Source organism: Neolamprologus brichardi, chromosome 3 (assembly GCF_056152115.1).
Source record: "Neolamprologus brichardi isolate AB-2024 chromosome 3, ASM5615211v1, whole genome shotgun sequence".
Taxonomy (NCBI): Eukaryota; Metazoa; Chordata; class Actinopteri; order Cichliformes; family Cichlidae; genus Neolamprologus; species Neolamprologus brichardi.
In genome coordinates this window covers 19,665,865-19,680,557 of record NC_142106.1, presented here as the reverse complement: position 1 = coordinate 19,680,557, position 14,693 = coordinate 19,665,865, and the positions used below count along the sequence as shown (strand labels likewise).

Here is a 14,693-nt window from a genome sequence, read left to right as displayed (position 1 = left end):
ATAAGACTTGACACTTTTGACCGAGTCCATAAACTCCAGGAAAGTCCACCAGACAACAAAGTGTCCACTGAGGTCACAGGTCAAGGCACCATAGGGCTGTTTGCCACTAGACACCTACAAGCAACCTTATTGAAACCACAGGAGTTTCCCCTGCTGGGCATTAGAAGTACTGCAAGTTTATCCACTTCTGCAGAAGCTTCACATCTCTGAAACAAGAAGCTAGCTCGTTTATATACAATCTGTGATTTTTCCACCTAGATTAAATCTCACTGGATGACTCTCTGGTGTCCATTGAGGAGGCACGTGCGCTCAGCAGGGTTTTCTTCTCTCGAGAGAGCTTGTTGTATTTTCTGCCAGAAGACTCCAGTGTGTTGACCAGCCTGTGGCCAGCTCAAGTAAGAGCTCCTCTTCACCAGACTCCTAATTTGGAAGTATGGAGACAGCTGCTTGGCTGGTATGTCCTCCAGAAACACCATGATCAACACATCCTTGTGCTCATCAAACAGACGGAAGCTAAAGACACCACACGCAGATTAATCAGTGTAGAAGCTGGCGACGTCATTACATGTAAGGACAAAGAGTTGGTAACCACACCTGGCCATCTGGATTTCTTTGGAGCACCATTCACTCTGCAGGTAATGCTGGCTGATCACACAGATAGTCTTTCTGCTGCTATAGATGGCCTCTGTAATGTTTTCGACGATGGGCTTACCTGTAAAAACAAAAATCTGAGACGTTAAACAAAAATCTCACACATCAAACATGTCAGCATTTTTCAAGTTTTAACATTTTCTAGTTAAAACAGCTCTGGTGAATAACATAATGTGTAGCCTTTTCTATAAGTTAAAAAATTCTCACTTTTGAGAATAGAAGGATCTACAGTAGGGTTTCAGTCACAGCCTTTGAAGAACAAAGAACAATTCAATAAACTTCTGGAGTAATAACTGGTGCTGACCTTAACTTTAATTTTTATAGTTTCTGGAATCCAAGGCTTACACAAACATCTGTCTTTCTATTTTCTTTTATGCAAAACAAAACTTCATGATTTCCTTTTCCTACATGTAGGATGCTTTGACAGTTGAGCAGCACATCTAAAGTCTACTTTTAGAGGTTTAAAGGTCAGTTTGTAGCTTTTGTCCAGATAGTCAGTCTTAAAATATCTAGATCTAGCATTCAAACTTTGTTTTGTGGGTCATGTGTGATTGGTATTCTTGTTTGACATCATATCAACCATTTGTGTTTGTGTAAAGGTAGTGTGGTAAAATTTTGAACAAAACAAAACAAAAAACAGTGGTGTAAACCCTGATCTTTGTCAGTACAAGTTTACAGTGTGTTACGTCCCTCTGCAGCCTGTGGCTGTTTTCCTTTAAACAATAGTGTTTAAAGGAAAGATGAGACAGAGTTTGTGTGGTAGCTCCATTAAATATGGATCTAAAAATAGAAAAATAGAAAAAAAAGAGGCTAATGATAATCATCTATACCTGGTTCAAAGTCTCTGTGGTGCAGACAGAGTTTCCAGCCCTGTTGACCCTCCAGCTCTGGAAGCAACTCTCCGTAGACCCAAGCTTCATCATGAACATTGTAGGAGACAAAGGCATCGTAGCTGTGAGGAATACCTTTCTTCCTCCTCTTATTATCATAGAGAAAGGCCAGGAAGAGGTAGTAGGCATATGTGACGTGTGACCTCAGGAAGTGATAGATAAAGGATGCAAGGAGAGTAAGCATAACTAGATTAGAGCTAAAAAGGAAGCAGAGCAAGGCAGCATTTATCCGACAGGAGTCAAAACCAAAGTCCAGGAATTTGTTTCCCCTTTGGCTGACAGGAAACGCGCAAGTGTACTGATGTGCATTAACAACCTGTGTCTGTTTGCTGCCTTGAATCCACTGGATAAGACCATAATTAGAACATTCACATGTTAAAAGGTTAGCAGACAGATCCAGATATTTCATGGTTAAAAGGGATTGGATAACTGTTTCACTAATTACAAACAATTCATTGTTACTTACATCGAGCCATCTGAGTGCCGACAGTTTGGCCTCTGCTAGAAAATCCAAAGACCTGAGTTTATTGTTGGAGAGGTCAAGTATCATCAGGTTTGGAATTGGCAAGAACATGTCAGATGTTAAAACTGAAAGCTTGCTGTAAGTAATTGTGAGATGTTTCAGTTGCGGTGTGTGTTTAAATGTGTCTGGATGCAAAGATCCCATGAAGTATGCCTCTGTTATTAAGTACTCTAAAGAAGTCAGACCACTGAGAACATCTTTTGAAATATCGTAATATCCTCTATGAACCTTGATATGAAGCTTCTTCAGTTTGGGTAAATTTGAGAAAGGCCTATCCCTTTGTTCAGAGCTGTTGTGGGTTCGGCTTTCAACAACATTTAAGATCAGAGTGTTTAAGTTTGACAGCCCACTGAAATGGTCATAAAAGTAATTATCACCTAACAGATAAAGAATCTGGAGGTTATCAAGTCCTTCGAACCCTCCTTCATCAACACTGTCACACTCGTCTAAGTCTATATACAAGTATTGAAGGGAAGACAGACTATGAAAATCTCCTTGAATGAAATTCATGATATCAATATTTCTCAAATTCAAAAACTCCAATGTCTGTAATTTATCTTTGAAGGTATCTATAAATGACATAATCTTGTTGTTTTCAAGATTTAAGATTTTCAAATTGTTTACATTTTGAAAAACACACTCAGAGACATAGGATATTTGATTGTGGCTCAGATCGAGTATTGTTAGGCTTGTTAAATTCCAGAAGTAAGGACAGTAAAGTTCACTGATGTCATTGATGCTAAGGTCATAGACTTCCAATGTGGTAAGTCGTTGGACGGCCACTGGCAGTTCGGACAGTTCATTATTTTGTAATATCAGGCTTCTGAGCTGTGTCATTGACTGGAGTGCATTATCAGCCATGCTGTTTATATTGTTAAATGATAAGTTGAGCTCAGTAAGGTTAGAGCAAGACTGCAGCATGTGCTCTGTTATGTTGTGAATTTCACTATTTCTCACATCAACTGTTCTTAGAGAAGGAATTTGGCAGGCAACATCAATGAGACCATCATCTATCCACTTTTTCATGTTATCCATCTGAAACTCTTGAAGAGAGTAAGCAGTCTGCAGAATCGCTCTGTACACTTCAAAGCTAAGAGAAGTTTCACTCATGTGCAGTCTTGTTAGGCTCCTCAAAAAGGTCTTGTTTGACACTTCCCACTCAATATCCTTGGACCAGCCTCGCAAGTCCAGAGACTGCAGATGAGGAAAAATGTCTCTTGTAATTCTGAACTTCTTCACTGAATCCAAACTTAGAGTGAGTAGGTTTGAGGTATTTACATGGAGGTCATCTGACTGAAACGAAGTAAAGTTGTTGTGAGTAATAATCAAATGTTGTAAAGTTGGAAGTTTAACAATGTAATCAATATCTGAAATTTGATGCAGATAATTATTGCTCAAATCTACTAAACGTAAGCTGACCAGGGGCTGAAAGACCACAGGGGAAATAAATGAGATAACGTTGTTGTTCAGAGATAGGGTCTCTAATTTGGAAAGACCCTGAAACATGTTTTTTGTCAGTGCTGTGAGTAAATTTTCACCCAAGTCGAGAACTTTTAACTCTACCAAGTCTACAAAAGTTCCATCATCAATTTGTAAAATCCAATTATTTTTAACATATAGAGCTTCAAGCTTGAATAAACCTTCCAAATTCATCCTGGAAATATTTGAAATGTCATTTGAGCTGAGATTGAGCGATACTGCATTACCAGGAATGTCATCTGGAATAGCAGTGAGGTGATGCTCTGCACATGTAACTGACATGTTGTTTGAATTTTCAGAATAGAGAATTGTGCAGTTTTTTAGAGAAAAAGCAAGTGAATGTTCACAATGAAACAAAGAAGACAGAAGTGAGACAAGCAGCAGAAGGACTCTTTCTGTAGCTAGCATGTTGATCTCAGTAGTGGTTTTCACTTTCTTGAGGAAGATGGAGGTGGGAGCATACTGTTGATCAATACACCTGAAGCAGACCAGAGAAGAAAGAAAATTTAAGGTAGGTCTTATCACATCACACTTGTGGTAACAAGCTAGATAACACAGAATGAAATTTAAAGGAAAGTGTCATGGTCCGGGTGAGTGCTGGGTTTTCCTGCGTGTCAGTAAATCCATCACTGGGCAGAGTCACCACACCCCTCGATTGTGGCACCTGTGTGTAATTTGCTGGGAGGCTCTTAAGACCAGCGTTCTCAGACATTCCTAGCCGGAACGTCAGCTAACCCACGTTAGTGAGAGTCACCGCTCGGTAATCCCCCATTTGCTGTTTTTGTCATGCTAACCCTGTCTACTTGCCTCTGCAGCTTCACAGTGGATTGGATCTTGCTGTCAATAACCACTCTACTTCCTGTCAATGATGTGCCATTTTTGAGTGCTAAATAAACTGTTCGTTTGCACTACACCTGCGAGCCTTCATGTGGTGTCTGCATTTGAGTCCACTTGTGTCTGGCTGCCCAGTCGTGACAGAAAGGCAGGGAGCTGAACTACAGAAAGTCATCTGAGTTGTCTTGTCCCAGCAAATCACTGTTTTCTATGAAAAACCCATATAGGAACCCCAAAGGTCAAACCTGGTGTTGGGAACTTGTGGACACTCCCAAGTGGGATAAGTATGGGTTTGTCCTGCCCACAAAGCCCCAAAGTTCACCCACACCTAGCCACAATCGGTAGCCGCTTCCCTATTATTTATAATAAGGAACCACCATACAAGGAAATGTGAGTAATATGGAAACCACAAATTATTATTTTTTTGTCTATATCTGGAATGACTGATTCAAAACATCAGTAAATGGAAGTTAAAGTGCATCTTACTGCAAAAAAACTCAAGATTGGCTTTAAGATTGTTTTTTTTTATTCTGTTTTTTCTTATCGTGGGGAATATGTGAGCCACATAGTGTGAGACCTGGGTGGAGATTCCATTATGGTTCCCATTGCTAGCATGAAATATTTGGCACATGTGGACCACATGGTGCAGATTCGGGCACCAGTGCAGCAGCCTGCACCTACAAGGGTACATGACACTTGAACAACCATATTTCAGACTTACCAAAATATCCTAAAGGTTTAGCATTTGTAAGACTAGCAGATAAAACAGAGTGAGCACAGAGTCTCTAAAACAGATAAAGATCCTAAATACAAGGAGCTTCTAAAGCTTTTTCACACAAAAGGTTTTTCTTGGTCATCATCTCAATATTGTTGTCAAAAAAGGAAATGCAGCCAAATTATGTGTATATGAGAAATATTGCCATGTTCAACATAAATGCAGATGCCTGTAAATAGTTTTCACATTCTGTTATTTGAATTACTTCCCCTAAAGTGCATCTAACAATAATACATATCAACAGCTGTAAAGTTAAATTAATCATCTTCTATTGAAGCCTTGTTTTCTCAGTGGAGGAAGTCAATCCAGATGTCCTAATTATCTAACAAAGGAACAGATATTTTTGATTTAACGTGAACTCAGCTGACTCATATTTTTTTCCAGTAGACAACAAAAGTATTGTTACACAGCCTTACCTTTTGCATGTTTTTCCTTGTTTCATCAGCTTGACCAGACACAGTTTAAACTCAGTCTGCTGGCAGTGTCTGACAAAAGTGAATATTTTTTTGTATCATTTTGACTGATGGTCGAGTTAGACTGGAAGCGAAACTGAACTGCCTTGACAAGAAAAATACACACACTTCATTAGGAACACTTTGCAAGTTCTGTCATAGAACGACTGTATGGCGAGCAGGTTTAAGACCCAAGTGCAAGATGCCAATAGCCCAAAGATGACTCCATAAACAGCTTTATTGTTGAACTCTTTTCAAAACACACAAAAAATTGGTCAGTAGTAAGTAATGATGTTACGTCTGACACTGGAAGCCCCCAGGCCTGTGTCAAGAAATAGGGGCGTATCCAAATGAAGCCTGAGTGGATAAATGGTAAATGGCCTGTATTTGTATAGCGCTTTACTAGTCCCTAAGGATCCCAAAGCGCTTTACACAACCAGTCATCCACCCATTCACACACTGGTGATGGCAAGCTACATTGTAGCCACAGCCACCCTGGGGCGCACTGACAGTGGCGAGGCTGCCGGACACTGGCGCCACCGGGCCCTCTGACCACCACCAGTAGGCAACGGGTGAAGTGTCTTGCCCAAGGACACAACAACCGAGACTGTCCAAGCCGGGGCTCAATCCGGCAACCTTTCGATTACAAGGCGAACTCCCAACTCTTGAGCCACGATCGCCACATACATGTATTGTCCTTCACAACCAAAGATAAACAAGGCATAATTTCTCTGAAACGACATCACTGCCTTATTATGTGACTCTAGTTGCTGAAAAGATGCAGGGATTTGTATTTATGTGTGAACTTAATCTGATGTGATTTTCATGATCATCACAAGCTTGCAGGGAGAACATTATGGAACCACCAAAAAGGTGAACTATATCAGCAGTTGGGGAGCATTTTGACACGATATTTCCCAATAACAACTTTCGTCTTCTCAAATCAATTCAAGAGGTGTGTGTATATGTGTGTGCATTTAATACAGGACCTCAAAACAGGAAGTATGAGATGAATCTATTGTTTGCCAACACAAAGAAGGCTTACAGTGCATCACCCCTCCCCCGCTTGGCCACTCAGACCACAACCTGGTCCTTCTCCACCCCACCTACACTCCTATGGTGAAGAGGAACCCCCCCCACGAAGAAGGTGATAAGGGTGTGGTCTGAGGAATGCACTGAGGCCCTAAGAGACTGTTTTGAATGCACAGACTGGCAGGAACTCTGCAAGCCTCATGGTGAAGACATCGACGCCCTCACCCACTGCATCACGGACTACATTAATTTCAGTGATGAGAACACTGTGCCTACCAAGAAGATACAGTGTTTCTCAAACAATAAACCGTGGGTCACCCCAGAACTGAAGGCCCTGCTGAACAAGAAGAAGAGTGCTTTCTGGTCGGGAGACAAGGAGGAACTTAAGAAAGTCCAAAAGGATCTTAAATACAAGATCCGAGAAGGCAAGGAGTGCCAACCAACTCCAACAGAAAAACGTCAGAGAAGTCTGGAGGAACATGAAAAAAATCTCTGGACACTTCCAGGACAATTGAGGAGCCACAGTGTCTGCTGGCCGGGGGTGGGCTAACGACTTGAATCTGTTTTTTAACCGATTTGACAATGACCCACTTATCACCTCTCCCACCCCCCCAGGTTCCATTAACCCCCCTCCAGCCTCCCCCTCCAGGTGCAATGCCATTGTCACCTGAGCTCTCCTCTCACCACAACCCTGCTTCACCCCTATCCACACATCTACCCACAACAAATCCAGCCCCATCCCCATTCCAGCCCAGCCTCACATCTACTTCACAGCTGATCAGGTGAGAAATCAGCTCAAGAGGATGAAGGCAAGGAAGGCAGCAGGTCCGGATGGAATCTGCTCCAGACTGCTCAGGGACTGTGCAGACCAGCTCTGTCAGGTGGCCCTGTACATCTTCAACCTGAGCCTGAGCCTGGAGACGGTTCCTGAACTGTGGAAGACTTCCTGTGTGGTTCCGGTGCCAAAAATTGCACACCCAAGGGAGCCCAACCACTTCAGGCCTGTTGCCTTGACTTCTCATCTGATGAAGACCATGGAAAGGCTCATCCAGCACCACCTTTGGCCACTGGTGGACTCAGTGATGGACCCCCTGCAGTTCGCGTATCATTCTAAAATTGGGGTGGATGACGCTGTCATCTACCTGGTACACGGATCCCTCTCTCACCTAGAGCAGGCAGGGAGCACTGTGAGGATCATGTTTTTTGACTTCTCCAGTGCTTTCAACACCATCCAACCTGCACTACTGAGAGGGAAGCTGGAGGGAGTCGGAGTAGGCAAACAGCTGACTGCATGGACCATCGACTACTTTACCAACAGACCACAGTATGTGAGGCTCCATGACTGTGTGTCCGAGGTGGTAATCTGCAGCACGGGGGCACCACAGGGCACGGTTCTCTCACCTTTCCTGTTCAGCTTTTACACTTCAGACTTCTGTTATAATTCGGACGATTGCCATATACAGAAGTTCTCAGATGATACAGCCATCATTGGATGCGTATCAGATGGGAATGATCAGGAATACAGGGGGGTCATCAGTGACTTTGTTGGCTGGTGTGAGACCAACGTACTCCAAAGGCCGGCAAGACAAAGGAGATGATCATAGACTTCAGGAGGAAGTCACCCCCTACAACACCGGCGAACATCCAAGGGAAAGACATTGAGATAGTGGACTCTTATAAGTACCTGGGTGTTCACCTCAACAATAAACTGGACTGGACTACAAATACAGACGTTCTGTATAAGAAGGGCCAGAGTCGACTCCACCTGCTGAGGAGACTGAGGTCCTTCGGAGTCTGCAGGACTCTGTTAAGGACATTCTATGACTCTGTGGTAGCATCTGCCCTTTTCTATGCAGTGGCCTGCTGGGGGAGTGGATGCACGGACAGGGACAGGAGCAGGATTGACAAACTGGTGCGGAGGTCTAGCTCCATGCTGGGATGTCCCCTGGAGTCTGTGGAGGTGGTTGGCGAGAGGAGGATGTTAGTAAAGCTGACATCCATCATGAACAACCCACATCACCCACTGCATGAGTCTGTGAGTGGGCTGAGCAGCTCCTTTAGTCAGAGACTGAAACACCATCGCTGCAGGAAGGAGCGCTTTCGCAGATCATTCATCCCAACAACAGTTAGACTCTATAACTCCTCAATCACAATGTCATAAGTCACTGGACACTGTGACCATCCACGGTCACCACTTCATGCATAATGGACCTTCCATGTGTATGGACATGTGCAGGTATATATGTATGTATATGTATACATATGTATATTTAGTGTGTACATGTGTGTGTGTACATGTCTATAAATAGGAATAGTAGTGGTACAATAGCTATATCAAGCTATATAGTTTATGTCTTCCATATTTCCAACCATATCCATAATCACATACTGAGTATGCTACCATCGTGTATTATCTTACTTTTTTCATTGATTGTACTTATTTGTATTTTTGCATTTCCTTCTGATATCTGTACCTGAGCTGAGGTGACGCAAAAGATTTCCCCGTTGTGGGATCAATAAAGTCTTATCTTATCTTATCTTATCTTATCTTATCTTATCTTATCTTATCTTATCTTATCTTATCTTAAATACAGAAACAGAGATCCAGACACCTAAAGACTAGATAACAAGACTAAGAACAGAAAATACAAATACTGAGCATAGCAACATGACAACTATAAGAAACTATAAAAGCCTGAAACCCAAACCTGACCTTAATATAATCACAAAATCCTTAATGACAGTGATACAAAATACAAAACTATAACATAAGGGTAACAAACAAGAAAACTCGCAAACATTCCCAAAACTCAAAACCCTGGGTCACAGACCCAGGACCATGACAAGTACAGGCTTAGACTTCCTTTTTTTGCCTTCAACACTGCATTACGTTTTCATGGCATAGATTGCGCTCAAAATATTGGGTGGTTGACAGGAAAAACAGACAAGGAAAACCTAAAAAAAGAAGAGGGAATTACAAATTGAGGAGGAGGTCTTAAGCATAGAATCAAATGGTGGAGTACATCTGAAGACAAATCCATGACAGAAGAAAAATGGGATAAGGGGAGTGTGATAATGTTTTTCTTTTTTTTCTTAGCCCCTGCGTTCTCCTCTCTGCTTCCTTGCTCCCTCCTCTTGTAATTTATTCATTGGTGCCTCCTCTGGTAGAGCATTGAGGAGAAAGAAACGGGGAACCAGATGAAGACTTTTTCTCCACTTTGGGAGTCTGCAGCGGTGGACTGTCGAACATTTACCATGCCTTTGTCAACCAACAGTGATGTATGTGGATCCTAAACAGGTATGAAGGAAATATATTACAAGCCTGCAGTAATATTCCAGTGACAACTTTCTGTCATACCCATGAGTGACTTTAAAATGCTTAAATTATTGCTTGCTCTTTAATTATATTTTTATTTATATCAAGACTTGCCTGATATTTTTGTAATACATTAGTAGTTCTATTTAAAACCAGGAAAAAGCTGTAAAATGTCAACTTAAGTGTAATTGTAATGTTATAAATATGTGACTCCTTTCCGTTTTATCTCAGTTAGTTTCATTATATGTACAGAACTTTTTTTTGAAACAGCAGGTCACTTGTATTTCCTTTTTAAAATCTAGTCATGACTATGGATGCCTGTGTCAAGCACAGGAGGGAAAATGCAAACGTGAGTGAAACTGGGTCTCATGAGAATTCATGTGTTTGGCAGAAAATAGCTGCCAGACAGGGCTGAACTACTAATCTGAAGTCTTTACTCCTATGTGTGAGGGGACATTTTTTCTTGTTGTGTGTCACTTTTTCATAATATTATGTCAATAACTTTTGAATACTTTTGCCTAGTGAGACCGCTATCTTTCAATCAAACATGCATCATCTATAGCCTCTGCTTGGCTTATTGTTTTTAATCATCTCTTTATCCATCTGTCTCGTCAGGTTCTCAGTATCAACTGAAAAATATCACAGAAATTGCTCCTTATTTCTACTGGATACACAGTAACCATCATCATCATTATTATCATGGAAACCTCAAAAAATCTTTTAAAACGACAGAGAGATATCATCCAATCAGAAGGTCCAGTTACAAGGGAGGATGGGCTTGAAGACAATCTCTGCAACATAGATGCTAATACAAAACTTGAACTGGAACCTAACTTTAACCTTAACCTCAATCTTACCTCACCAAGCAATCCCCGCGCATTCATCGAGTCCTCAAAGCTGCATGGGGGACAGAAAAAGGATAATGTGACCAAAGGAGGTGAAAAACCTGGGGTGAAAGAAGCAGTAAGTATGTCAGCAAGCATCCTTACACCCACTGTGACATCACCAGAAGAGAGAGATGACCCATCACGGCAAAAAAGCAAAATCCCTGCTTTGTCTCGTTCACCAACAGCTAAACCAACGGTTAGATGCAAAGATGAGCAACTGCTGAAATCAGCAAATATCAAACATGCCCCAGGACTTAGCACCAAGATGAACACAAGTCTAAAACCACAGCAGATGGAGCAAACAACAATGGCTAGCATCCCCAAAAGTACTGAAAGAATAAAAATACAGAGCCTGAACACTACAAAATCTCTGACAGGTGGACTAACCACAAAGACTACAAATAAAATAACAGTCAGTCTAAGTATGCAGTCGAACCAAAAAGAGGATGGGGGGAAAGTGATCAGGACACCTTCGCCACAAACTTTACACCTACCTGCAAGCCCCCAAATTCCTAACCAGAAAGCAGAGGCAAAGGCTATCAGCTCAAAACTGGCAAATCAAATACCAATAGTGGAAGTCAACCAAAATCCAGCGAGCATAACCAGCAAGTCAAATCCAAAAACTGGGCATGACTCAAGAACTCATAGTTCTGAAACATCCTCTACAGCTACAAAATCACCAAGTCAGAGGGGAGAATCAGCACTTCTGAGTAACAAGAGCACCCTATTGACGTCTACAAGTCCCAAGCCATCCACACAGAGAACAGCCACTGGGACTATAAACAGTAATACAACGAAACCAAAGGAGAACCTTGAGAGTAAAGATTCGAGTGCTGGTTTTGGATGCAAAACCAGTTCTAAATTCATTTCAAACTCTAAGGGAACCATAGTGTCCAAGGACAGTCTGGTTTCTAAAACTGGCACCGATTCCAAAGCCAGTCACAATTCTAAAGCAGAGATTGGGTCAAGAAACAGTTTAGATCCCAAAAGTGGTTCGGCTTCCAAAACAAGTTCAGACTCTAGGGATAGTTTAGATCTTAAAAATGACTTCACTTCAAAAGCCACTCCCAACTTTAAGTCAGGGATGAGCTCCAGAGATAGCATTGACTCTAGAAATATGTCAGATATTAAACCAAACAAAACTACTCAAGAGTCTAAGACAGCTGGGGCCTCTAGAACCAGCATAAGGTCAAAGGATGACCAAAATCCCAAATCTCTGCCAGATTCAAAAATCAATCTTCAAACTAGCCCAACTGCTAAATGTGGGACTGCTTCTAGTTCTGATGCCTCTTCCAATTATAAAGCTGAGCCAACACGGTCAACTTCTATATCTACTTTAACAAACTCTAGCTCTAAAATAGACCTTGTCAGATCTGTTTCCCCATCATCCATTAGAACCAGTCTGTCTGGGTCCAAAGATGGCAACCTCAAGACTTCAGCATCCAGTACCAAACAAGGTACAGACCCTAAAGCTGGATCAAACATTTCCAAGTCTGGACCAGTTCACTCTACTTCAAAACTAGCTTTGAGGGATTTGCCCTCTTCCTTGACACTGTCTCCAAGACCAGGCTCAGCAAGTAGGAGTCCTGGATCTTGTGCTGGGAAAACTCTTGATTCAAATCCTGTTGGACCACACAGAGATGCCCAGATAAGCCCTGGCTCTGCTCCAGGTAACTACTGCCACAATTTAATTTTATTTAGACATTTTGCAAAACCGACATCTTATGATCATGAGTTTGTAATGTAATAATCAGTTTGACAAAATAAGCTTCGGTCAGGGTTCAATGTGGTACAACCTCCACCTTCAATACTCTAGTGTGGTATTCTATAAAAACCTTCAGGTCAGGTAGCTTTTAATACAGTAATTGAGATTTGGGTATTCATGATTGTAATAACAAAAATCCATTATTATTTTTATTAAAACAAGTGGTACTAAGGAAAAACCTGGCAAAAATCCAATACAATGGACAATTAACCAAGCATCAAGCATCTTTTTTCTGTTAAAAAAATACTATGTGTATGCATTGTAGAAAGTTTTTCATTGGGAAGTTTCTTTTGTTTTTAGTTATATTAGTTTATATTTGACAGTAATGTTTCATTTCAATGTAAGCAAAAGAAAAAGAGAAGAAACAATTAAGTCACAGCCCAAAACTAGAATTACAACAATAATGCTGAAAGGTCACAAAATCAGCACTGAGATGAATTTACTTTTAAATATCCAAGTGGTTATTGGAAAAAAATATAAGAAAAAAATTGGGCATAATAATAATAATAATAATAATAATTTATGCTTTTTATGCAATTCATATATATATGAGCTAATATTTATTTCTTACTTTCAGGTGTTCCTGCAATTTCAGGCCCACTGGCTACTTCCAGCCCCAAAACCAGAACCACCACTCCCTTAACTACAATGGGAGGATCCATAAATGAACTTGCAGCATGTGTAACTGTGGAAACAAATCCCAGCAGTGTATCTCATAATACCTCTCTAACTCGGGGTCTCACTTTTGACTCTATCACTAAGACACAAGCAAAAATGGGTGCTGACGTCAAAGAAAAGCATTTAAAAGTGCCTGAGAGAAAAGCAGCAGCTGTAGGAGGAACATCAGAATTCCAGGGGCCTGTGACTGACAATGCAGCACAGTCAACAGGAGGTGCTGCGAGAATACCAGAGGGTCTGCTGAGTAAAACTGGCCACCTGGGAGAGCCAAATGCCACAATTGCTGGTAGCAACACCTCTTCATCGAGGACAGAGAGTGTGGAGAGAAAAATAACAGAGAAAAAAAAACAAGAGAGGGGGAGACAGAGACTGGATCAGGGTAGTTCTCTTTATCCCGTTTCCACCATTACAGCAAACCACAAGAAGGTCAGAGATATGGCGACCATGACTGACCCAAGGGAGAGCCTTTATCCATTGGCAGGAGGGCAAAGAGAAGTTGCTGTCCAAGTGGAGGTGGAGGTTGTGGAACGGTCAGCATCCACCAGTCCCAGCTTCTACCAGGGAGGTATCACCTCCTCTCTCATTGGCTCACCTAGCTGTCAGTCAGGTAGTTTGATTTTGCCAACAGTTCCATCCCTTTGCTGTGTCCCAGCTACTCAGAAACCTGTCCAGCATATCTGCAAGATTGACATTGAGTTGCGTAGCCAGTCATTACTTCCGTCAGCTGTGACAAACAAGGCAAACTCCCTGCCTGCCTGTTTGCGTACATACAGCTTTCAGAAAAGCCCTTCTCTCATGTTGGGGCAACAACTAGGACAAAACCAAGACAGAGATGTTAGCACTGATAGCATGTGGAAATATGGGGAGCAGGAGGAGGCAAAGATGGTGCAGAAGGAGGTGGAAGAAAATGGGGATAAGGAGGAGACAGAAAAGCCACAGGACGTAGCATGGGATGAGCAAGGGATGACATGGGAGGTGTATGGCGCCTCTGTGGACTTGGAATCTCTGGGCACAGCAATCCAGTCCCACTTGGAGTCAAAGATTCAGGAGCAGGAAAAACACATCAGGAGTCTGAGGAAGTCCATCTGCTCTGACAGTAGCCTCAAAGGGTTAAAGATGAAGAAGCGGAAGAAGAGGACAGGAAGGATTCTGAGTTGCTGCAGGAAGGCATCCGCTGTGGCAGACTGAGAGCAGTCTAGAAACATCAAACCCCTCTGAGATATGACTCTAAAACAGAAAAAAACAGTGCAATGTATGCACAGCACATTTGTTTACTGCACTTTCCTATTCATATCACCCCATGTCATCTTACACCTTGTGCAACTATCACTCAGAATAACCCAATCAGATCTTGTGTTCTTCCCATCACAGTCATCTTCTTGTCCACCTCTGAATCACTTTGACAAAAGCT

The 14,693-nt window shown here is 41.9% G+C and overlaps 2 protein-coding genes across 2 annotated transcripts; one reads left to right on the top strand and one right to left on the bottom strand.

The window, feature by feature from the left end:
• Positions 1–266: 266 nt before the first annotated feature.
• On the bottom strand, positions 267–3,951 carry LOC148103781 (uncharacterized). The gene is made up of 3 exons (XM_087833449.1): positions 1,482–3,951; positions 595–712; positions 267–513 (listed from the first exon to the last, which is right to left on the bottom strand). The coding sequence occupies exons 1-3, from the start codon at positions 3,949–3,951 to the stop codon at positions 267–269; spliced, it is 2,835 nt and encodes a 944-aa protein (XP_087689575.1).
• A 6,700-nt stretch (positions 3,952–10,651) lies between these two features.
• LOC118455440 (uncharacterized) lies at positions 10,652–14,484 on the top strand. Its single transcript, XM_035914452.2, has 2 exons — positions 10,652–12,509; positions 13,182–14,484. Exons 1-2 carry the CDS (start codon positions 10,652–10,654, stop codon positions 14,468–14,470), a joined length of 3,147 nt encoding a protein of 1,048 aa, XP_035770345.2. The 3' UTR covers positions 14,471–14,484.
• Positions 14,485–14,693: the final 209 nt, after the last annotated feature.